The sequence below is a fragment of the Canis lupus genome, chromosome 21 (assembly GCF_048164855.1).
Source record: "Canis lupus baileyi chromosome 21, mCanLup2.hap1, whole genome shotgun sequence".
NCBI classification, from domain to species: domain Eukaryota; kingdom Metazoa; phylum Chordata; class Mammalia; order Carnivora; family Canidae; genus Canis; species Canis lupus.
The window spans coordinates 14,391,976-14,417,958 of NC_132858.1; the positions used below are offsets into that span (position 1 = coordinate 14,391,976).

Sequence of the window (25,983 nt, forward strand, 5' to 3'; positions counted from 1 at the left end):
GTATTCCAGGGAATCCTACACAAATTATTTCAGGGGTATACCAATGTTTGATTCAAAATTATTTCTTTAATGTATTTTGTAACTACTAAAGCATTTTATACTATTATCCTGTACACTAAAAATATTAGAGACCTAATATACATAATATTAGTTATTATCAACACGTTAAGTTGTGTTACGGTTTGAAAAGCACTATACTTATACAATCAATTTCTCTTCTTATTAGAAAGTTGAGAACCCAAAGGGGCTGCAATATCTTTTGGAAGTTGTGGCTGTCAGAAACATTGTGTTCAGAAGCAAAGAAAACTCCCAAATTACAAGTATTTCGGGTACATACCATTTCTCTCAAGAAATATGGTATTTTATCTCATTCCAACCCTAAGTACCCTTCATTTTGTTCTAAAACCAAAAAGTAAGAAATAACACAAAATACAAAAGAGTTTCAGAAAATAGATAACAACTGGCGAACCCAGGGCTGAATCCTTTCAATGCAAACACTTGACTTTGGTTACATAAAAATCTCTGCTGTTTTCTAAGTATCAAACTCCTTGGGGTGAGGCAGCATGACAGAAGTAAGTGATCCATACTGTTCATAGTTGATGTATTTCACAACTGTTTGGTTCTCAGCATCATGCCACATGGCCCAGATATCTGTAGAGGTGATGGCAAAGTCAATCAGTGTCTCCTACAGGGAAATGTGGGGAAAAAGAGGTTAAAATAAGAAAGATTAATAGCTTATAGTAACTTAAATTTTTATCAAGATGAGAAGTAAAAACATAAAAAAAAAGAGTACCATGGAATTTTGTTTGCATATATTGTTAAATATTCCATTTTAAGATTTCCATCCCTTTATAACATAGTTGCATCAGTCAGTATGTCTTTCCAGTATGTGCATGATATGCAAAGAATGATCCAACCTACCTGAGAAGTGAATAGGGAAGAAATGTGATCTAGACTATAGCGGTTGTTCTCAGTGCTCACCAGTTGGAAAATGCAGAACTGTTGAAACATAAGTTGATAATTTATTACTCGAAGTAATCAACATGCTACTTTCCTTTTTTTTCTTTTTTTTTTTTTTTTAAACTTTTATTTATTTATGATAGGCACACAGTGAGAGAGAGAGAGGTAGAGACACAGGCAGAGGGAGAAGCAGGCTCCATGTACTGGGAGCCTGACGTGGGATTCGATCCCGGATATCCAGGACCGCGTCCTGGGCCAAAGGCAGGCACCAAACCGCTGCACCACCCAGGGATCCCAACATGCTACTTTCCTAAGAGTTAGAAACATTCAGAAACCAATATTTTAAAAAAATGTGGTAAAATACCCAAAACATTTACCATCCTAACCATTTTTAACCTATAGTCCAGTAGTGTTAAATACATTCACATTATTGTGCAACCTCTCTCCAGACCTTTTCTCATCTTGTAAAATTGAAACTATACTAATAATTAAACAGCTGCACACTCCCCTCTCCCTCCAGCCCCCATCACCTACCATTCCACCTTCTGTCTCTATGAACTTGACTGCTCTAGGTACCTTAACAGTATTTTCTTTTTTGTGACTGGCTTACCTCACTTAGCATAACATCCTCAAGGTCTATCCATGTTGTAGCATGTATCAGAATTTCTTTTCTTTTTAAGGTTGAATAACATTCCATTTTATGTATAAATAATTTTTGTTTATTCCTTCATCTGTCAAGGAAGACTTGGGTTGTTTCTGTCTTTTGGCTATTGTAAATAATGCTATAAATATGTCTTTGAGACTTTGCTTTGAATTCTTTGGGGTATAAACCCACAAGTGGAATTTGCTGGATCACAGGGTAATGCTATGATCAATTTTTTGAGGAACTGACACACTGTTTTCTACAGTGGTTGCAACATTTTGCATTCCCACCAGCAATGCACAAGGGTTTCGATTTCTCCATATCCTTGTCAACCCTGCTATTTTCTGGGGTTTTTTTGGATAGTAGCCATCCCAAGTGTGTAAGGTGGTATCTCATTATGGTCAGAAGCCTGTTTTTAAGTTTCTATTTTTGCTAAAGTACCAGAGATAATTAATTAATTTGAGAGAGAGAGAGAGAGAGAGAGAGAGAGAGAAGGCACATAGGGAGAGAATCTTCAAGCAGACTTCCCATTGAGTACGGAGCCCAATGTGGGGATCAATCTCATGACCCATGAGATCATGACCTGAGTCAAAACGAAGAGTTGGCTGCTCAACCAACTGAGGCATTCAAGTGCCCTATACTAGGGACAATTTAAAATATATGTGAGGGCAGCCTGGGTGGCTCAGCGGTTTAGCGCCGCCTTCAGCCCAGGGTGTGATCCTGGAGTCCCAGGATCGAGTCCCATGTCGGGCTCCCTGCATGGAGCCTGCTTCTCCCTCTGCTTGTGTCTCTGCCTCTCTCTCTCTCTGTGTGTGTCTCTCATGAATGAATTAAAAAAAAAAAAATATGTATGTGAAATAGAAATCAGTATTAGTTAACCCTTACAAAAACAAAACTCTAAAATCAAGTACAGTATTTAATTCTACTACCAAAACAGAAATTTTCAATTTCAAAAATGATATTTAATAGATATTTTCTTTTGAGATTTATTTGACAGAGAGAGAGAGCATGCACAAGTAGGCAGGGTAGCAGGCAGAGTGGCAGGCAGAGGCAGAGGGCAAAGCAGGCTCCCTGTTGAGCAAGGAGCCCGATGTGGGGCTTGATTCAAGGACCCTGTGCTCATGTCCCAAGCTTAAGGCAGACACTTAAACCAACTGAGCCATCCAGGTGCTCCTAAGGGATATTTTAAATATTTTTTTCTGGATGAAGAAAATTCACCATAAATTGATGAGTGACAATGGTTCTGTCTTTATAACACAAGCAACTGTCCATTAGAAAGTAGTAAAAGAAAAATATACAGTGAGAGTCCCTTTTGGGAAAAAAATAAGAATCCATAAAAAATGAAAAACAAATGCAGTGTTTATATTCACCCTAGCCTAAAGCTGTATTTTACAAGTTGCAGGTCTCAACTCCTTAGTGGGATATAAATCAGTAGGTCTCAGCCAGTATTCAAAAAAAAAAAAAAGAAGAAAAAAAAAAGAAAGAAAGAAAAAAAAAAGGGACACCTGGGTGGCTCAGTGGTTGAGTGTCTGCCTTAAGGCCCAGGGCATGATCCTGGAATATGGGTATCGAGTCCCACATCAGGCTCCCCGCATGGAGCCTGCTTCTCCCTCTGCGTAGGTCTCTGCCTCTCTCTTTTTCTCGGTCTCTCATGAATAAATAAATAAAATCTTTAGAAACAAACAAATAAAAAAAACAAAGTATCAGAGTTCATCAGTTCATTACTCCCAGTAAAGGTTAAGTATGTTTCATGAAAATATTTGTTACATGTCCATCATCACAATGTATACTCAGTAGCAAAGCAAGATATATCTTATTATAGATTCTAGCTGAAAAACGAGTTGGAAAAATGCTGGACTAGTGTAGAGCTTCTCAAACTGCCTGTGGTAAAGGATTAGTTTTTTTTGTTGTTGTTGTTGTTTTTAAATTTTCAACCTGTTGCAGATTGATACTTTTATAAAATAGAGAAACCTTGAATGTGGATGTCTGTAGCAAAGTAAAACCACTAAAAATGTCTAAAAGTTTTCTCTCACTTCTGCAGTTATTTTACTGCAACCTGGTAACCAAGAATTTGTGGTCCAGGACCATTCCACAGATCACACACCATAGGTCTACAGAACTTCTGAGAGTTGTATTAGTGTCTTAGGTGGAATACAAGTGGCATGTCTATAATATCAATGAGAACAAGAAACTGGGAATGACCAAAGAAATACACTTACTAATGAATTAGAATCCAAAGAACCAAAAGAGAAACAAGAAACAAATGAAATTAATAGAAATGGATGTAAAATATTACAGATAAAAGAAAAACTTCAACTGTGCAGATTAGCAGGAAAAAACAGGCTGTAGAGCAGTTTTTATAAAGGGGAAAAAGAAGGACTACAAGCTTATCTGATTTTAGGCTTCACTGATAGAAACATAATGCTCAAAACAAAGGAAATAATAGCTCTGTTCAGGAGTGCCTGGGTGGCTCAGGTCATCATCTCAGGGTCACCCCCCCCCCCCCCCGACCCCCTGCCTAGGGCTCTGTACTCAGCGGGGAAACTGTTTGTCCCTCTTCATTCCCTCCCTTCTCTGCCGCTCATGTGTTCTCTCTTTCGCTCTCAAAGAAAGAAAATCTTAAAAAAAAAAAAAAAAAGCTCTGCTCAATTTGACAGTACTCCTACATTCAATTTTGAATCTTTTAGCCTGCTTCTGAAAATGTAGGCCACAGACTGCTGAAACAGGGAGGAGGCTGAAATCCTTTCCTTTTTAATTTTTTTCTGAAGTATTCTCTATATCCAATATGAGGCTCAAACTCACGTCCCTGAGATCAAGAGTCACATGCTATACCAACTGAGCCAGCCAGCCCCTTGACCCCTTTCAAGGCTGAAAATCTTTTCATAATAATACCGCATTATTTGCCTTTTTCACTGTGTTGATATTTTTGCATTGATGATGCAAAAGCCCAAATACAGGGTAAAATTACTGGTGTTTTAACATGAATCAAGGCAATGGCACCAAACAGAATGCCCTTTCATGATAAAAACACTCAATGAACTAGGAGTAGAAAGAATTTTTTTTTTAAATTTTTTATTTATTTATGATAGTCACAGAGAGAGAGAGAGAGAGAGAGAGAGAGAGGGGCAGAGACATAGGCAGAGGGAGAAGTAGGCTCCAGGCACCGGGAGCCTGACGTGGGATTCGATCCTGGGTCTCCAGGATCGCGCCCTGGGCCAAAGGCAGACACTAAACTGCTGCGCCACCCAGGGATCCCAAGAATTTCCTCAACATGATAGAGCATTTATGAAAAATGCACAGCTAACATCATCCTCGATGGTGAAACACCGAAAGCTTTCTCCCCTAGATCAGCAACAAGACAAAGATGTAAGCTCTCCCTACTTCTGTTCAATATTGTACTGGAAGATCTATCCAGGGCATTTAAAGGGGGGGGGGGGGGGGAAGGCATTCAGTTGATTCAATTGGAAAGAAAGTAATAAAATTTTATTTGCAGATGAGGTTATCTTGTATATGAGACATTCTGAGGGGGTGCCTGGGTGGCTCAGTCAGTTCAGTGTCTGCCTTTTAGTTGCTGGGATTGAACTCCGTATCAGGCTCCCTGCTCATGTTCTCTGTCCCTCTCTCTGCTCATGCGTGCTCTCCCTCTCTCAAATCAATCAATCAACCTTAAAAAAAAAAAAGACATTCTGAAGATTCTACTGTATCAGTATCAGAACAGAAAAACTCAGCAAAGTTGCAAGATACACGATCAATATACCAATACCAACTGTTTTTCTATAAACTTGCATTGTGCAATGTAAAAATTGAAAAAAATTAGTAATTTTATTTCAATAATTGCATTTATACCAGTATTAAAAGGAATAAAATACCTAGAAATAAATTGATCAAAAGAACTGCAAAACTTACACTCTGAAAACTACAAAACATCATCCATGTTTACAGACCAAAAGGCTTAATAATACTAAGATGGCAATATTTTTCAGTATCATCTATAGAACCAACATAATCTCTATGAGAATCTGTCAAATAATAAGAAATATATATATATATTTCCCTGGCTCCTGACACTGAACTAAAACGCTTGTAATTTCCTGAGTGATAGAATGATAGGAACATCTTATACAGAACTCCTAAATCCCTTGGAATTTCCTGGATGATAAAAGACTTTTTTTTTTTAATTAAATAATGCCTCCATAAAAACCCCTAAAGTATGGTATGGGGAGAGCTTCCAGATTGATGAACACACCCATGTGCCAAGAAGGTGGCACACCACAACATGACAGGGACAGAGGCCTCTGAAATCAGGACACTTTTGGACCTCACCTATATACTTCTTCATCTATTTGTTCATCTATATCCTTTATCACATGGTAAGTTGGCAAATGTAAGTTAGTATTTTCCTGAGTTCCATGGGCTACTCTAGGAAATTGAGACCAAAGACAGGTCATGGGATGAATCAAGAGCCCAAGGAAGTAAAGGGACACCTGGGTAGTTCAGTCAGCTGAACATCCAACTCTTGGTTTTGGCTCAGGTCATCTCAGGGTTGTGAGACAGAGCCCTGCATTGGGCTCTGCACTCAGCAGAGAGTCTACTTGGGATTTTTTCACTCGCTCCTGCTCTGCAGCCCCCACCCCCCAGCCTCTCTCCCTTTCTCTCAAATCAATCAATCAATCAATCAATCTTAAAAACAAAAAGAGCCCAAGACAGTAAAAAGAGTATCCACATTTGGCTTAGAGTATAGATGCATGAGTAAGGTATAGGGTTCCACACATATGGAAGGCCTGGTATAGGGTGAAAACTCAAGCAGGATGAGGAGGGGGTCCACACAAAGTAGCAGTCTGTACCAGTGATCAGAGCCCAAGGGGAAAGAGGGGTGTCCACTGAATGGGGGTGGCAGAGTCTCAGCCCAAAGATAGTAAAGAAGGCATCCATATAGAGGGGCAACCTGTAGTTGGGCATCAGAGCCCAACAGGAGTGAAGGGGGCACCCAGATGGGCACCTCCAGCATAGTGAGCCTACCTCACTGGAATATTATTAGGATTAAATGGATAATATGTGTAAATGGATAATATGTGAGTCCAGAGTAAGCACAGTCCTAAGTATTTGCTATTAATGTACATAAGGGGCCTGGCATCATGCCAAACTATCCAACAAATGGTTGTTTATTATATAATTATACCATTTTATTACACCCTAAATACCTCATCTACACACAACTTGTGTTTGGAAGATGAACAAAATTATTTCTAAAAATTAATTTCCGGGACACCTGGGTAGCTCAGAGGTTGAGCATCTGCCTTTGGCTCAGGGTGTGATCCCCATCCCGGGATCAAGTCCCACATCGGGCTCCCTGCGAGAAGCCTGCTTCTCCCTCTGTCTGTGTCTCTGCCTCTCTCTCTCTGTATCTCTCATGAATAAAAAAAATCTTAAAAAAAAAATTAATTTCCCTCCAACCACTCAATAACACCTATTTCCCTTTCATAAATCCATTTTTTCCACCCAGATGTCCAAATTGGCTCTTTCTTGTTTGGCTTTAACTTTTCCTTTCAAATTCCTTTAAACTCTCTATTCCCTTTCATCTTGACTTCTTCAAGATCTTTTAATTCACATGTTAGCACAAGACCCCTCCTCTCCACAGAAACAACACTTGAAGTACCTACACTGGTGTGAAGAGTTAAATAGATCCAGTAACTCTAAGCTATTTCCTCACATCAGTACATATAGCATAGCTTGACAGATGTCTTAGTTGTTTCATACCTGTCCTTGTTTTGGCGCATGCATGTATACCCCTACATAGAGTCCCATTGAAGGGGAATAAGCAAGTCGTAATTTATGTCCAGTTCCAGCAGCAAGCCGAAGATCTTTAAAGGTAGGAACATACTCCAGCATGTCGGCTGCCATCAGGCACATTTGGTCCTGCCCAAGATGAGTCAACAAGTAGCGTCAAAGAATATCCAAGCTAGAAAAACAAACTCCTCTTTTAAAGGATGCACCCATGACATCTACCACTCCTCCTCTTTTATCTGTTGAGGGACACTACAGGTTTTTTTAAAGGCTGAGATGAAAATCTCTTCAGTCTGATAAAATCATTAACTGTTTTATGAATCTTAAAAACTATTTTATCGACTTGCATTTAAAAATGACATTTGTTCCTTTTTAAAAGTTTTATTCCTCTTAAGTGAAGAGTATTTTCTACTATTTTAATCCTGTAGGATTCATAATTTTAAAAATATATATAAAAGAGGAGAAATGTGTGAAAAATAAAGCTAAATGGAATTGAGTCTAGAAATGGCTCATGATTTCCAAACAAAGTGATCTTAATAATCTTTGAGAGAAACAGCAAGATTGACCTCAATTTTCTTATAATTCACACTCCTATTTTAACTTCCAGTAACTATAAATGTAGTATTTACCTTATAAGACCACATTCGTAGTTTATGATCCTGGCACAGAGCAAAGATGAAGGCATCGTGCTCGACACAATGGACAGCAAGAGCAAAGGGACGATCTGAAGGCCCCTGATCACCTCTAAAAACATAAGGCCTGATTTTAGGGTTTTAGTATTATAAATATTGGACTAGAATTTGTAATTAAAAAGATAAAATACAGTCTTAAATGTACACTCTTAGTCAACAGAAAAAGCCAGGCACTTGCGTACTGGTGTAAGACTATTTTCTATTTGACTTAAAATAAATCACTATGATACTTTTAAAAAGGTTCTACATAAGACAGGAATAGACTTCTAATCATCAAAAACTTTCTATTTCTAATATTACATAAAATTGGATTTGGTAAGTCAGGGCAGAGCTCTGAAAAGAATATTGTGAGGATATATACAGAAAATCACTTTTTGCTATCAAGTTATCCAAAGTGTGGCTCTCCTAAGATAGAATGTGATGTTTTACAGACTCCTCTCCTTTCCAGTATGATGCTTCTCTGCCTTAAGGAAGACTGGAATTACTAATAGGTGCTGACCAGTGCAAACATTAAATTCTTGGGCCCTTTGATTTACCTACCAGCCACCACTTACCTGATGGCTGTTGGCATCCAGCCTATAAGCAGTCGTTGCATTACTGAACTCTGTTTCAGTTCCACAACTGACACCATCCCTACAAGATTGAAAATAGACCAATGATATCCAAGGAACCTCTTGACCAGACGCAGAGAAACCCAACAACAAGAAGGATGCAACCACGAATCAGGGCCTTACAAAAGATGACAAGCTTCTATGTTTCTATACTAAAAAAGTTTTAAGATGCAGCCTATCCACATACATCCCACTTAAAATACTCTGAATCATTACTGGATCAATAAAAATAACACTCACCTATTCCTAGGGCAAATTTGTGCCATTTATAAACAGTAACTCTACTGCTCAGAACAATCATTCTTTCCAAAAGAATCACTGGTTTCCTTTCATGTGCCAGGCACAGTTCTAGGTACTGAAGATGTAGTAGTAAACAAAACATAAAAAACCATCTATCCTCATAGAACTTACATTCCACTGGGAGGAAGGCAGAAGCTGAGACAGTAAACAAATTAAGCAGAATGGTAATAGGTGAAAACAGAGAATACTGGGGTGGGGGATGCATGTGTATGTATGTGCAGTTTGGAAAGGGTGGTCAAGGAAAGCCTCACACTGAGGAATCACTGATTAAAGACTTAGAGGAGTTGAGGGAATGAGGCAACTAGCTAGTAGCTGGAGAAAGACTATCTCAGGCAAAAGCCCTGATGGAGGATTGTGCCCGGTATGTTCAAGGAACTGCAAGAAGGCATGAGGCTAGTGCATAGAAGGTGAAGGGAAAGAGAAGCTGAGGTTAGAGAGGCAGCAGGGGGTCACTGTAAAGCGATACAAGGACTTTGGTTTTATTCAGAATTAATTAAGAACAAACCCTTATTCAAGGGCTTTGAGCAATGAAGTGACAGGACTCTACTAAGGTTTTAAATGTGTAGGTCTGTCCCAAAAGTCTCTGTAGAGAGGTAAGTACGGATCTGAGGGATACTTAGGAAGCTAATGCAATAACCCAGGCAAGAGATAGTGGTGACTTGGAGCAGGTTATCAGCAGCAAACTTCCTTGTGTCAATTAATTTAATTATAGAACCTCAACCTGAAGATAGATAACTAGTCAATTTGTCTCTACTACAGGCCTCAGAATAGGCTATCTTACAGTCATCTGTCTTCCCACACTCCAAAGGTTTACAATTCCTCATCCACTGTATAAAATCTTTCCTTCTCAGAAAACAAAAAACAAAAACCCAGTAAAAGCATTAGACTCCTTAGGTAAGCAACACTGAGTGATCATTTAAAGGGTGTAGAGAGGCGATTCCTGCCTTGGATGATGGATATGGACTTCTAAGGTGTTTTAATGCCAATATTCCTTCTTTAAAATTAAGTCCAAGTTCAGTTCCCATTTTTTTTTTTTTTTCAGTTCCCATTCTTACCAGGTATGTCATAAGGAGGCAGTTTAAGAACAAAGATTCCCCCAGAAGCAGATGGTAGAGCAAACAGAGCCTCCCCATCATTGCTAAGCCAGGCTGCCGAGGTGGTAGAGTTAGGGGAGAGTCCAGGTACTGCGGGAATCAGTTGAGAGTTGCAAGGATCCCTGAAGTCAACTTTTCCAATGTCAGTAAATATGGACTGCATCTGACTTTCAATTACCAACTCCTGTGGAATAATGAAAAAGAAAAATCCATTAAATCAGAATACGCTGAATTTTCCTCAGTTCCTTTCAACCCTGCTATAAAAGTTTTTTTTTTTTTTAAAGATTTTATTTATTTATTTGAGAGAGTGAGCATGCACACCTGCATGAGCAGGGGGAGGGGCAGACAGAGAGGGAGGATGTGGCCATGTCTTGCTCAGCAAGGAGCCTGAAACAGGGGTGGATCCCAGGACTCCGGGATCATGACCTGAGATGAAGTCAGATGCTTAACTAACAGAGCCACCCACGTGCCCCTACAAGTCTTTTAAGTAAGAAATAATTGAGCCTAAAAGGAAAGGTAGTTCTTTTTTTTTTTAAATGATTTCTTCAACTTAAAAATGTATCTCATCATTTTATTTTATTTTATTTATTTATTTATTTTTTTTTGTATCTCATCATTTTAAATAGTAACTATCAAAGTATGCTTGGTGAGGGCTAATAAAGCCAATTTTCCTTCAATTTCCAAAGGATATTGCTCCAGCATTAAATTTCTGACAGCCAGAAAAGTAATTTGGGATACAAAGGATATTACACTTAACCAACTTACACTCCTATACATCCGGGAAGGGTGTGGTAAAAGTAATCTGTGCACTGTTTGATTGGTTAATATCAAGATTATCACATGATTCTGAGTCTCAGAGATGTGAACCCCTCCAGGTAAGAGGCTGCAATTTTGGAATTTGAGGCGAACTGTATTATTCAACAGATTTACATCCAGTGACTCTTCCACCAGCTCCAATGTATCTCCAGAGGTCTTCCTATTAAAAAAGAGACATTTGTTTACAAAGTTTATGCTTTTCTTTCTGAGTGTTGCTTTGAAATATATGGGAGTAGTTTCCAAGTGAACTTTCCTAATTTGAAAGCTCTGGGTAAATAAATTCAGATCAACTTTTACAATCCGAACCATCACAATACGTTGACTTACAAAACATAGAACATAAAATTCAAATCTTATTACGATAAAGCCATTTCCAAACTTGATGGCCCGTTTATTTAGAATGATGATACTCAATGGAATTAAGTCCCACTATAAAGAAATCCACACCGCACACCTCCATCACTTGCAATGAAACGTGGTCTCCACTATTAGTACCACAGCATCATACTATAGTGACCTTAATAAATTTGACTATTTCCCCTTCTATGACTTGTTCCTGCTGGGATGCAGGGCAGACTTCTTCAGGTGCATCTCTGCCATATGGTAGCTTTGAATCATAGAAAACACCATGCTGGGAAAGCCCTAACTTCTCATCACCTTGTGTACCATACTGCCTGCATACTTCCCCAAAGAACAAGTCTTCCAGCAATTTGAGGGCAATCTCTGACTTTCTCAAGTATGTCCTTCCTGCATCCATCTCTCCTTCTTTAAAACTTTCTCTCCATAGTCAGATATGCTCTTCCCTGGCTGCTCTCTATCGCCCTGTTCCTGCCATGATGTAGCTATTCCAGTATCTTTCTCCTCTGTGGCCATGTCTTGTCTACTTCCTCGCCTCCCTCATACTCTCCCACCTGCCATCTTCTCACCAATGTCACCACACCAATTCCACTGGATTCCTCAGTCTTGCTCCTACTTGACCTCTTAGCAGCATTCCACATACTTGACCATGCTGTCCTGAAGTCTCTTGATTTCTGTGATACTACCCTCTCCTGGTTTTATTCTCCTATCTCTAGGCGTTCTCTCTCTTCTTTGACCTGACTCCTACTTTTTATTTCCTCGAACCCTGATCCTGGGTCATCTTATCTGCTTACTGTACATATTCTCTCAAGGCATATCTCATCTACTCCCAAAGCTGTACGTACCATGTGAACTCTGACGATTTCCTCAGGCTACCTTCTACTAACTCATGGTATGGCATCAGCACAGTTTTCTGGATCCTCATCTTCATCTCTGAGCAATTGCTTCACTCTCCTGCCTTATGGTTAAAGGTAGGTCCTGGATCTTGCCTGAGGACCCCCTTCCCACCTGCCTTCTCTAATGGTGGTAAGCTTTCTCTATCACACTCCCTGTAGGGAGGGGTTCTCAAGGTAGAGCACAGTTGTCCTGCTTGCTCGTCACTGTCACTCTGGGTTCCTCCTTCCCTGCCCAAGCCACTCAGCTCTCAAGTGTGTGCAACTAGATACCACTTGTGACCCTTGCCCACTGCAGTTACCTACTGACCTCTTTCATTCTTTAAGGACTAGCTCCTTGCTCAGTCACTCCCACACTTCCTCTGACGTATCTTTTTTTTTTTTTTTTAAGATTTTATTTATTTATCATGAGAGACACAGAGAGAGAGAGACAGAGACACAGGTAGAGGGGGAAGCAGGCTCCATGCTGGGCACCCGACGTGGGACTTGATCCCGGGTTTCTAGGATTACACCCTGGGCTGAAGTCGGCGCTAAACCACTGAGCCATCCGGGCTGCCCCCTCTGACATATCTATATTTTTTCTAACACCTCACTTTCTTCAGTTCCAATCCTTTAATGATTGCTGTTGACTGTGTATAAATATACTCTTCTATTTCTTCCACACCATTGCATGGTCCTCATGCTACCATTTGATTCCTCTGCTTCTCTCACAGCAATGCCCCTTACAGAGTTGTTGTTCTCATAACTCTTGTCCTCCTCTTCTCTCCAGAGCTCAGCCACTTTGGGTGTTTGTACCCCAATGGAGCAGTCTCTGACAAGCTCACCAATGACCTCCACCATTCAAAGGTCTATTTTCACTTCTCTGACTTATATGCAGTACTTAACAGTTTTTGATTCTTTTCCTTGAAATATTTCCCTTAGTTTCTGGGACACCATTCTTGTTTCATTCACCTCTTCCCTAGCTATTACTTTCCGGTCTCCTTATCTTCCTAAATACTGGAGTGCCCCCAGTGTTTAGTCCTCAGACCTCTTCTTTCCTCTCATCCACACAAGTTCTCATTCTACCCCACTCTGTAAGGACATTTAAGAGTGTCTGGAGATATTTCTGCTTGTCACAACTGGGAGGGGGGTGCTATTGGTCTGAACTGGGTGGAGACCAGGGATGCTGTTCAATTCTCTACAATGTACAGGGAAGTCCCCCACAAAAAGACTTTTCTGGCCCCAAATGCCAATAGTGCAGGTGATCTCTAGGTGATCTCATTCAGTGTAACAGCTTTATTTTTTTTTTAATTTTTTTTTAACTTTTATTTATTTATGACAGGCACACAGTGAGAGAGAGAGAGAGGCAGAGACACAGGCAGAGGGAGAAGCAGGCTCCATGCACCGGGAGCCCAACGTGGGATTCAATCCCGGGTCTCCAGGACCGCGCCCTGGGCCAAAGGCAGGCGCCAAACCGCTGCGCCACCCAGGGATCCCAAATGCCATCTAATGCCAGCAATCCCCAAATCTGTATCTTCAGCCCAAACTTTCCACTGAAGTGGCTACTGCTTCAACACTTCCACTTGGATATCTACCAGGGATTTCAAATGAAACCTGTCCCAAACAGAATGCCTAGAGTAGCACACCTGAAAAACACCTGCTTTACCTACACTCTTTTCCAACTCAATTAATGGCATCTCTGTAACTTCGTTGCTCAAGCCAAAAATCTGGAGGTCATTCTTGACTCTTCTCTTTTTGTATACCCTACATCTGATCCAGTAGTAATTCTAACAAACTCACCTTTAAAGCATATCCACAATCAGAATATTTCTCACTGCCTCTACCAGTACTATCCTGGTCTAAGCTGCCATCGTCTCTCATCTGGCCTGTGGCACCAACCTCCTAATCCGTCTCCTTGCTCCCAGTCTTTCCCTGCTATATACTCTGTTTTCAACATAACAGCCATAGCAATCCTCTAAAAACACAACTTAGATCATGTCACTTCTTCATTTAAAACCCTCCACTGGCTTCTTCCCATCTAACTCAGAGTAGAACTCAAAGCCTTAAAATTACCAACAAAGCCCTGATTTTGACTCTCGGCTACTTTATTGTTCTATCCTGTGATCACGCAGCTGCAGATTCCTGGCCCCTTGCCATTCTTTGAACAAATAAGCCCCTGTCTCAGGATTCTTCACATTTTGGTTCCTTTTTTTTTAAAAGAAGGTTCTACCTGAAAATTTCATCCTCCAGATACCTACTTCCTCTGCTCAAATGTCAACTTATCACTGGGTCTTTCCCAAATAAAAGATCATCTCCTGCAGGCATCCCCTTTCCTTCTAACCTTGCTTCCCTGTTCTTTATTCCACTCATCACCAGACAAGCTGTACTTACTTATTTTGGGGGATTACTATTGTTTATTGCCTATCTCCTCCCATGAGAGTAGGGACTTTGTTTTGTTTCCTATTTTCTCAATCCCTAAACACTTACTAGAAAAGTATTTCTTTTCATTCTTCTTTTTTTTTTTTTAAGATTTTACTTTTATTTATTTATGAGAGAGAGAGAGAGAGAGAGATAGGCAGAGACACAGGCAGAGGGAGAAGCAGGCTTCATGCACAGAGCCTGATGTGGGACTCGATCCCAGGTCTCTAGGATCAGGCCCTGGGCTGAAGGCGGCGCTAAACCGCTGAGCCACCCAGGCTGCCTTAGAAAAGTATTTCTTAATTTTTATGTCTGACATAGGTCTTTCTTCTGAGCCTCATACCTATAAATATCAATGCCTACATGATATTTCTGAAGGGTTGCTACATAGGTACTTCAAATTTAATATATTTGAAAGAATTATTCACATCTATCCAAAATCCATCTTTTGTATATTAGTTAAAGGCAACCCTACTACCCAGTATCTTGTTAGTCATACCAGAAACCAGGGAACTGTCTTTGCTCCCTCCATTTCTCTTCCCATCTTCTACCCCACATTCAATCTATCACCAAGTTCTAGTAAAGCTACCTTCTAAATGCATGTTTTTTTTTTTTTTATTTATTTATGATAGTTACAGAGAGAGAGAGAGGCAGAGACACAGGCAGAGGGAGAAGCAGGCTCCATGCACCGGGAGCCCGATGTGGGATTCGATCCTGGGTCTCCAGGATCACGCCCTGGGCCAAAGGCAGGCGCCAAACCGCTGCGCCACCCAGGGATCCCTAAATGCATGTCTTAAATCCATCTATTTCTCCTTTCCAAGATACTCCCACAACTGAGCCATTAGCACCTCTTACTTGAGACATTATAAAAACAAGATTTTTTTTTTTTGTATCATACCTACCTAACCCAAATCCATTTTCCTAAACTGACTTTTTCTTAATGCAATTTTGATGATGTTAGTAATCAGTAACTCTTTAAGACCCTCCAATGATTAGTCAATGTACTTGGGAAAAAAATCCAAAATCCTTAGGAAGGATCTGCATCCTGCTTACCACCCCCGTCCCCACCCCATCTCAGCATCTCTCACATCACTTTCCAGTTCACCCGCTGAACTTAAGCCACAAAGACCACCAGTCAGTTGTCAAACCTGCCCAGTTCTTTCTACCTCATAGATTTTGCATATATGGTGATCCCAGCTGCTGGACTACTCTCTCCGCAACCCCCTGCCTGGCCAACTTTTCACGTCCTACAGATCTAAGGTTAAATGTGCTGTGAAGGCGTTTCTGTTCTACCAATAACATTTGGTCCTCTCATTAGCGTCTCACAGCCCCTACACTTTTCCTCCGAGGCAAGTAAGAAAAATTTATGTTTATACACCTATACTGTGGTCCCTTACTTTTCTGTCTTTTTCCTTCATAAAACTGCCCCATGAAAGGTGGCTCCACATCTTTTCTCAAACAGCTACAACTTCTTCCGTGATGGAAAACGTGGTTGCTTTTGTTCACCACTTCATCTCTAGTAAACTTAGCACCGTGCCTGACATGAAGAAGCTCAAATGTATTTGTAGAATGAAGAGAGCCGTAATACACTATAAAAACACAATGAGTTCAAGTTGAAAACTGGTCTCTGGGGCTTTATCCCATAAGCTTCATTTCCTCTGCTTCCAGTGCTGCCTGCAAAGGCATCTCTCCTAGACCTTTGCATTTCCTTAATTTTCTCCTGATTCAGCAATCAAGAGAAAACAGTCTTTCTCTTTTCCTGACTTGTCCATTTACCGCCTCGGAGAATGACACTCTTGGCAACAGCCGCGAAAATTCAAAGGCCCCAAAACCCGACCTTCCAGGGAGGTTGGGCGACCACAGCACTTACCAATGAATGAATCTATTTCTGGTGACGGAAAACAACTTGCCACTTTCCATATAGTAGAAGCCTCCCGCGCTCTCACTGTATTTCACGGCTCCAGCCAAGGCATTTGCAGTCCCTGCAAAAGGAGGGCGGTCAGCCTGCACACCCAGTTCTCTCGGGATGACAGAGACTGAGGGCGCTGAGAAAGCAGAGAGTGACGAATGACAATCCATACAGAGAGAAAAGGAAGAAAAGAGGACGAAGTAGGACACTACGGAAGCTCTGATCCCGGGACTATAGGCATGTGGACTTAGAGGACTATGAACCGGGGGTCATGCAGGGACCCGTGGGAGGAGCCCGAGGGGAAGGATCGGATTTCATTCTCATTGGCTCTTTCCGTACCAATGCCGCAAACTGTGAATTCCCGAAAGTGTCTCGGCCTCTCGCGCTCAGCACCGCTGAGCTCCACGAAGCTCCGTTCCAGGGCTCCCGCCGCCGCCATCTTCCCGCCGCTGCCGCAAGGCCCGACGGGACGCGAGCCGGGCCGAGAGGCTACCGTCACTTCCGGGGGCGGGGCGGGCGGAGACGCGGACAGGTGAGGAGGCTGCGGAGGAGGGAGGGTGCTCCCGACCGCTCGTTACGAGGCTTTCCGTCAGTTGGCTGAGGAGCGAGAGTGGGCAGGAGGAAGCCAGAAGAGAAAGGGGCCGGGGGGCGTGGGGAGCCGACTGTGCTCGCGGGAACCTTCGCCCAGCCGGCTGGGACCCCCTCCCCGGGGGGCGGTACCCTCCTCCTCCTCCTCCCGGCGTCCTCAGGGCCGGGGGCGGGGCCGGGTTTGTTTCCATTTTGAAAACCCGGGCGCGGGCGGCGGGCTGCGGGCTCGGGCTGAGCTTCCCGGGAGGGGCGAGGTCCGCGGAGTCTGGGCAGCTGAGCGCCCTCTGCCGGGGTCCGAGTTCGCGGTCGTCCTTGGCGGTCGGTAAAAATCGCCTGGTCGACTTTTCGGCCTTCGGCGACACGTGGAATGGGGAGAGGGGGGAGTTCCTGGGGAGGGAGCTTTTGTGCTGGAATCTGAATTTTCAAGAGTCTGTATTCGTGTGTTCTCGTGCTCTGGCACCGCGCGTTCGGGAGAGGCTTCGCGCGACCTGCTGAGATGATCTGCATGCTCACTTGCCTGCGTGAAAGGAATTTACCTTTCGTTCCATTCCTGATCGGGATGTTTGGAAGATACTGTGGCTCTCCCCGTATGTAGGGCACAGTGGATGCTCAGTATTGGGGGAAAGTACTGATTTTCAGGGGGAAAGGGTTTTTCCTCGATAGCCAACATGTGTTAAGCAATTCTGTTATTATTATTTATTCCCAGCGAGTTCAGCCCTTCTCTGTCGCATTGATCCTATTCTGACCACGACCCGCCCCCCACCCCCCATCTTTCCAGCTTACTCCTAGGACTTCAACTCTAGCAATGCGATCCCTCCATCCCACCTATGATCCACTGTTCTACCACCTTTTCACTGCCCTCCCCTCCCCAATTCCCTTGAGATTTCCCTCTAGCTCTGCTTAAATTCCATTTGAATTACTCCTTTGCCAAGCGCGCGCTCTCTCTCTCTCTCTCTCTCTCTCTCTCTCTCTTTGTTATGCCGTGGTAAAAACTACAACTTTGAATCCAAATCTGCAGCTGAGCAAGGCTGGAGAAAAATATACAGCCATACAGACAGGCCATTCTGCACCTCCGACGTGATTCTAAACCTCCAGTGGGTCCATACTGCGGCCCAGCAAACGCGCTGTATTTCCCTTGTCTGCTTATTGTCCTAGACGAGTATTTCACAACTTCTCCACCCTGCAACAACACCACCCTTTCCTCCTCATTCTTAGCTTGCCTTTTCGCTTAAAAAATTAATAAAATCAAAAAGAGAATTTCCCCCACTACCACCTTTTCCCTACCTGCCTTCATCTGTACCCGCATACTCTGCCTTCCTCTCCTGTTACTATAAAATGAAGTGTCTCAACTTACGGAAGGGTAACCTTTTTACATTTTCCCCAGGTCACCTGCTCAAGGACACCGTTCTAGCAGTTCTCTCCTCTCTTACATCTTCATCTCTGCGTCCTCCCATTTACTGAGTTGTTTCCTCAAGCAAACATGCTGTTATTTCTCCTTCTCACCACACACACACACACACACACAAAACCCCTCTTTTGATCTCTACTCTCTTTTGTTACTGTCTACAACCTCAGAGCTCTTCACTGCGACAGCAGAATTCAAGAGCTTTCTGTTTAATTTCTTTTCTTTCAGCCTCTCTTAAACCCACTTTTATCAGGCCTTGTGTGCCTGTTCTACTACTGAAAGAGCTTTTTTCTTTTAAAGATTTTGTTTATTTATTCATGATAGACATAGAGCGAGAGAGAGGCGCAGAGACACAGGAAGAGGGAGACGCAGGCTCCATGCCGGGAGCCTGACTCAGGACTCGATCCCAGGACTCCAGGACTGTGCCCTGGGCCAAAGGCAGGAAACTGCTGAGCCACCCAGGGATCCCCTGAAAGAGCTTTTTTCAAAATCTCCAATGACATCCATTTTACTGAACACTGAACTCTCATTCTTTTTTTTTTTTTTTTAAAGATTTTTATTTATTTATTCATGAGAGACACACACAGAGAGAGAGGCAGAGATACAGGCAGAGGGAGAAGCAGACTCCATGCAGGGAGGGATCCTGACCTGGGACTGGATCCCGGGTCTCCAAGATCACACCCCGGGTTTCAGGCTGCACTAAACCACTGCACCACCGGAGCTGCCTGACGAATTGCTTTCTTGCCCACTTTCTTCACCTGGCTTCCAGGATACCACACTCCTGATTTCCTTCTATTTCACAAACTGTTCCTTTTTGGACTGCTTTGCTAGTTGCTTCTCTTTTCCCCAAACCTCTTGATGTTGCAGTGTTCCAGAGCTCAGTTCTTGGTCCTGTCTATGCACATTCCAGTATGCAATTCCTGAGGATTTCATGCAGTCTTTGGCTTTAAATACTAGATTACTGTATTCTGATGATTCCCGATGTATATCTTTAGTCTAAGCCTTTGTCCTTTGAACTCTCACTTTAGACATCCACCTGCCTATTCTTTTATTTTTTTAGAGTTTTAGTTTAAATTCTAGGCCTAGGGCTTGAACATACAACTCCAAGATCAAGAATCACACACCCTACCGACTGAGCCAGCCACGTGTCCCTTGAGCTCTCAGTCTTTACATTCGTGTACCTACTAACATCACTGGGATTTCCTCACAGATACCTCATACTCAACATATCTAAGACATAACTCATTTTACCTCACTCACACTATTATGTGATTCTCTATGTGCCTATCACTACCCAGTGACCTGATTTAGAAATCTAGGAATTGTACTGGGCATGGAGCTCCTAAAACCCTTGGAATTCCCTAAGTGATGAGAAGATAAAGGTGTCTTTTTTTAATGTTAATGAAGTGACTTGGAAAGCCCCCAAGGTACTTAATGGTGGGGCTGGTTGCCAGGGGCAGCAATCACATGATTTGAAGGTTGGAACTTTCAGCTCTACCCCATCCCCCAATCTCTGGGGAGGCTTAAGGGGTTGGAGATTGAGTTCAGTCATCAATGGCCAATGTTTTAATCAACTATGCCTCCATGAAACTGCAGAAGGATGGGTTTGGAGAGCTTCCAGGTAGGTGAACCAGAATGAATCCAGTACTGTTCTCCAGACTCCATGGGGACAAAAGCTTCTGCATTCAGGACCTTGCCCTATATATCTCTTTGTTCATTCATATCCTTTAATATCCTTTGTAATAAAACAGTCATCTAGTAAGTAAAATGGTTTCCTAAGTTCTGTGAGACACTCTAGCAGTGAATCGAACCCAAGGTGGGGCTTATGGGAACCTCCGATTTGTAGCCAGTGGTCAGAAGCACACATGACAACCTCGACTTGTAATTGGCATCTGAAATGGGAACAGTGTTGTGGGACTGAGCCCTTAACTTATGGGATCTGACATTATTTCCAGGTAGGTAGTGTCAAGATTGAGTTAAACTTGTGGGATACCTGGTCTCTGTTCAGAGGAGTTGAGTTAATTGCTTGGTGGTGTGGAAAATCCCACACACTGGACCTCAGAAAGGCCTACCTTTAAATAACATCACAGTAGGGATTAGATTTCAACAGGTGAATGTGGATGGGTGGGGGAACACAACATTCAGCCTCCAGCACTTCTTAAAATCTTTCAGGGCTCCCTGTTGCCTTAACTTCCAAGGTTTTTTTTTTTTCCCAATTCAACCTTATCCACCTTTAAATTCTTGCATCTCCTTGAAGGAGAAACACTTATGCTGTCCCAATTGTAGACCACCCTCTCATACAGTCCTAGTGGGATTCAGTCATATCCGGCGCATATCTGTGTAATGGGTATGCCCGGAGCCTACTTGCTAAGGGACTGAAAGGGAGTTGGGAAAAAATTTTGCCTTAGGACAGATGGAATCTGTAGTAATTTGATTTGGGGCTTAGTTGTAGTGGATTGTACACTGAGTACATTGTGATTTGCCTGCCTCCCTGGCCTCTACTGGACTTGCATCTGATGCCTATGGAGAGCAGAATCAGGGACTAGGAGGACAAAAAGACTAAGTACATTACAAAATCTATAAAACATTGAGGCCCTCGGGTACTGCATTGAGACTGCTCTTGTAGAAAGTGCATGAAAAGGAGAGGGCCTTTTTTTTTTTTTTTTTCACAGTATCTCTCCTGTGCAAATGACCCCAGAGCAGTTTTTCCAGTTTAAAGACTCCAGCATATTGGAGGGGGTGCCTTCCAGAAGTCTGGTGACCAAAAGAGGTAGGGTGAGTACCTGGAAAGGACTGGTGTCCTATAGAGCAGGAGTGGTTCCCCGAGGAGACTGGAGCCTGGCCAGCAAATCAATTCTCAATAGTAACTTGGTGGATTTACCTAGATTACTTGGAAATGGATTATTTCATAAACAGATTATTTCATGAACAGACACTCCCCAGATACTCCCAGAAATGCTTTAGGGACTCTTTAGCAGGGATTGACAATCTGCCAGCCTGAGTAGGTGGGGGCAGAAGTCAGTGGAGTGTATTCATGCTTTTTTTTTTTTTTCTTAATTTTTATTTATTTATTCATGATAGTCACACACAGAGAGAGAGAGAGGCAGAGACACAGGCAGAGGGAGAAGCAGGCTCCATGCAGGGAGCCCGACGTGGGATTCGATCCTGGGTCTCTAGGATCGCGCCCTGGGCCAAAGGCAGGCGCTAAACTGCTGCACCACTCAGGGATCCCTGTATTCATGCTTTTAATGTAACTGCTTTTAGCCACAGGTTGGGGAAATTTGGGTTTTACTGTGTTTGGACTATTTCACTTGTATGTGTCATCCTAGTAGAGCTCTGGTGCTTTACTATATGAGTTTTTCATTGTTGCTATACTAAGTCACTACAGATTTAGTGGCTTAAACAGTTACATAGGTTACAAGTCCAATATGGGTTTTATTGAGTGAAGATTGAGGGGTCAATAGTGCTGTATTCTTTCTGGAGACTGTCAGGGAGAGTCCCTTTCCTTATCTTTTCCATCGTCATGAGGCCAACACATTCCTTGATTTGTAGCTCCTTCTTTCATCTTCTGTGCCAGCAATGTCATCTCTCTCTCTGACCTCAGGGAAAAGTTCTCTGCTGTGATTAGGTTGGGCCTACCTGGATAATAGAATAATCTCCCCATCTCTAGATTCCTAAACTTAATCACATCTACAAAATGACTTCTGCCATGTGAGGTAACTCAGTCACCAGTTCCAAGGATTAGTATGTGGACATCTTTCTTGGGTGGGGGGGAAGGGGCATTTTTCTACCCACCATATTTTTTTTTTTTAAGATTTATCTATTTATTCATGAGAAACACACACAGAGAGAGAGAGAGAGAGAGGCAGGCGCAGACACAGGCAGTGGGAGAAGCAGGCTCCATGCAGGGAGCCGATGCGGGACTCGATCCCCAGTCTCCAGGATCACGCCCTGGGCTGCAGGCGTTGCTAAACCACTGCGCCACCGGGGCTGCCCCTCTACCCACCATATTTATGATTTACTAAATATATCCTATTCTAATTTCATTTTTGTAACATCCTTGAATGGCAGTATTATTCTTGTAAGGTAGATAACTTTTCTGAAGCACTTGTTAAGAATATAGTTCCTATCAGTTGTTACCATCTTAACCCAGGGTTCAGTCTTAGCATTACTCGCTAATAAGGACAACCAGATATAAAATGTCTCTTGGGTGTTACAAAGTGAAGGATATGGCATTATCTTTTTTTTATTATTATTTTTTTAATTTATTTATTTATGATAGTCACAGAGAGAGAGAGAAAGAGAGGCAGAGACACAGGCAGAGGGAGAAGCAGGCTCCATGCACCGGGAGCCCGATGTGGGATTCGATCCTGGGTCTCCAGGATCGCGCCCTGGGCCAAAGGCAGGCGCCAAACCGCTGCGCCACTCAGGGATCCCCCGGATATGGCATTATCTATAAAAAATTTTTAAACAACTTAAGATATTAACATACCATAGAATTTGCCCTTCTAAAGTCCAAAGTTCAATGATTTTTGTATATTTATATAGCTATGTGACCATCACCACAATCTAATTTTGAAGCATTTGTGTCATTGCCAAAAGAAATCTAATACCCATTAACATCACTGCCAATTTCCCCCCTCCTCAGCCCCTGGAAGCTATTAATCAATTTTATGGTTTTTGGGACATCTGGAAGGCTCAGTGGTTGAGTGTCTGCCTTTGGTTCAGGGTGTGACCCTGGGATCCGGGATGGAGTCCCACATCGGGCTTCCTGCATGGAGCCTACTTCTCCCTCTGCCTATGTTTCTGCCTCTCTCTCTCTCTGTGTCTCTCATAAATAAATAAATAAATAAAATATTTAAAAAAATTTTTATGGTTTTTTAAAAAAGATTTTATTTATTTATTTGAGAGAGAGAGAGAGAAGGAAGGGGCAGAGGGAGAGAATCTCAAGTAGACTCTGCTGAGCACAGAGCCCAACACGGTGCTCTATTTCACTACCCCAAGATCATGACCTGAGCCTAAATCAAGGGTTGGATGCTCAATGGATGGAGCCACCCAGGCCACCCCTTTTTTTGTTTGCTTGTTTTTCAAGCCCCAACACAGGTTGAACTCCTAATGCTGAGATCAAGACTTGAGCTGCAATCAAGAGTTGGATGCTTAACCAATTGAGCTACCCAAGTGTCCCTCAATATTATGTTTTTCTAGATTTACCTATTCTAGACATCTCATGGAAATGGAGTCATACATATGTGGTCACTTACTTAGTTTTAACTTAGCATAATGTTTTTAAGGCTCATCTATGTTATAATATGAATTAGGACTTCATTCCTTTTTTTGGCCAAACAATATTCCATTGTGTGAATAGACTACATTTTATTTATCCATTCATCAGTTGCTGAACATTTGAGTTGTTTTACTTTTTGGCTATTATGAACTTATAAAGTATTCTTGCAACAATGTTCAATGCAGAGCCTGGTGGACAGAATAATGGTCTCCCACCAATGTCTATATCCTAATCCCTGCCACCTGTAATATGTTACCTTACATGGCAAAAGGGACCTTGTACGTGTGAGTAAGGTTAAGGACCTAGAGATGGGCCCCATGTAATCACATAGTCCTTAAAAGAAAGGAGGATTTTCCCTCTGAGGTCAGAGATTCAAGACACCCCTGGGTGGCTCAGTTGCTTGAGCATCTGCCTTTGGCTCAGGTCATGATCCCAGAGTCCCAGCATCGAGCTCTGCACTGGGCTGTCTGCTCAACGGAGAGCCTGCTTCTCCCTTTTCCTCTGCTCCTCACCCTGCTTGTGCTGTCTCTCTCAAATAATCTTTTTTCTTTTAAAGAGATGTGAGGACAGAAGAAAGTTCAGACATGTGTGATATTGCTGTCATTTGGGATGGAGCAAGGAGGCCATGAGCAAGGGATGTGGGCAGTCTCTAGAAGGTGGGAAAGGCACAGGAGCAGATTTTCCCCTGCAGCCTCCAGAACCTTCCCAACACCTCAATTTTAGTCCGTTGATTTTTGCTCTTAGACAAAGGGAACTGCCTTGTTTTTGGTAATGCCCCCCTGCATCCAGTGAGTAATCAATGTGGAAAGTCTAAAGGTCCTGCCCCCCATCTTGATCTAGGACAACCGTAAAGGGCCATCTCAGCTCCAAAGTGCTGTATGGGATCACCTGAGGCCTCAACTTCCCTTTCTGCCTGATCCTGCCTCCCTTAGTCCCTTCAAGGCACTGTTCCTGAGACCACTTTCCAGTAAATCTCCTGCATGCAAATCTCTGCCTCTGAGTTTGTTTCCTGGGGAATCCAACATGAGACACTTGCACACAACATCTTATCCAAGGACGGGCAGCCAGCTGGGAACCAGCAAGAAAAAGAATTTGGAAAAGGAAAAAGGTTAAGGGAGGACCTACTCTAAATTCCAAAATTGGTGATGAAATACTGGAGAGAACATCAGCTGGGCATTAGAAAACTTGGGTTCAAGTTCTAGCTTTGCCTTAAGGACTCTTGTCAAGACACCTGTATCCCTGCCTCCGTTTTCTAAGAAGAGGGTGTTGGACTTACTCATCTTCAAGATTACCTCTGGCCCTACAGCTCCAGGTCTGTGGCCTGAAAGCCAGAGACAGGTTGGATCTTCACCTTCATCTCTCCCTAATTTCCAGGCTCAGAACCGAGCCCCCTCCAGAAGCTCCCCAGGACTGAGGACAGGCATGTCCTTCCTGAGTCAAAATGGACTTCTGGGTTGCACAACTCTTGGCCTTTGGGACACTTAGTTCAAACTGTGATAATTTCTTAGATGCTTGTCTATCACCGTGCTTTCCATATGCACAATTTTCTTCTTTGTTGATAGTTAACTTTTTTATGTTTAAAAAAATAAAATGTCATGTAATCATTATGCGTATTTTATGTAGTCTCCTTCCTTTCTTGTTCCTTCCAAAAAGGTGGTGGTTAAGTTGATGGGGTGTCTTACAGTTTCCCAGGAACCTAGTAATTAGATTTTTATAGTGAGCTGTCTCATTCCTTTACTTATCTTCCACATCCATCAGAGTTCTTGATACTTAAAAGTACCTAATAATGTTTGAAGAAATTAATAAATGAATAAATTCACATAGGCATCCTTAGAAAACTGAAATAACCCTTTGAACCACTGATTTGCTGGCAAGTTGTGGTTGTCATATAAATGGAATCATATTGCCATCTAGTGGTTAGATGGTGACTTCACTTAGAAACGAAATGCAGAATGTTACTAAGATTATTTGGGCAGCGAGTTTTACTTACACTTTTGTAAGAAAAATATTTTTATCACTTGACACTATAAGTCACCACTAATGAATAAGTATAAATGAACGTTATTGTAAATAGAACTTTAAAGCAGATTTTTCCTAACCTAACACTAGCTATTCCCTGAAAGGAGAATTTGGTGGTTTAAGAAGTATGGGAAATGACGATTAATAAAGGTAAATGTATTTACCTTCTGCAGAACTTTTCAGAAACATTAATATGATTGTGTGCTTTGTGAAGCTTTACAAGAGGCTATA

At 42.3% G+C, this 25,983-nt stretch overlaps 1 protein-coding gene and 1 long non-coding RNA gene across 4 annotated transcripts in view; one reads left to right on the forward strand and one right to left on the reverse strand.

The window, feature by feature from the left end:
* The window catches only part of NUP160 (nucleoporin 160), a 46,720-nt gene extending 29,767 nt beyond the window's left edge, over positions 1-16,953 (reverse strand). The window contains exons 1-9 of the mRNA XM_072790701.1: positions 16,796-16,953; positions 16,418-16,529; positions 10,850-11,060; positions 10,046-10,268; positions 8,634-8,712; positions 8,017-8,131; positions 7,361-7,519; positions 922-999; positions 588-685 (exon numbers count right to left, since the gene is read on the reverse strand). Coding sequence (XP_072646802.1) covers positions 588-685; positions 922-999; positions 7,361-7,519; positions 8,017-8,131; positions 8,634-8,712; positions 10,046-10,268; positions 10,850-11,060; positions 16,418-16,529; positions 16,796-16,895 — 1,175 coding nt within the window. The 5' untranslated portion in view covers positions 16,896-16,953. The remainder of the gene's footprint in view (positions 1-587; positions 686-921; positions 1,000-7,360; positions 7,520-8,016; positions 8,132-8,633; positions 8,713-10,045; positions 10,269-10,849; positions 11,061-16,417; positions 16,530-16,795) is intronic.
* Positions 16,954-17,502: 549 nt separating this feature from the next.
* Positions 17,503-25,340, forward strand: LOC140612722 (uncharacterized). 3 transcript variants are annotated; one of them, XR_012013893.1, is made up of 3 exons: positions 17,503-17,631; positions 21,122-21,219; positions 24,574-25,340. It is a non-coding gene; the product is annotated as an uncharacterized lncRNA (long non-coding RNA). The 3 variants fall into 3 exon arrangements; XR_012013892.1 differs by lacking the exon at positions 17,503-17,631 and adding an exon at positions 19,941-20,070; XR_012013894.1 differs by lacking the exon at positions 17,503-17,631 and adding an exon at positions 20,343-20,404.
* The last annotated feature ends 643 nt before the right edge of the window (positions 25,341-25,983 follow it).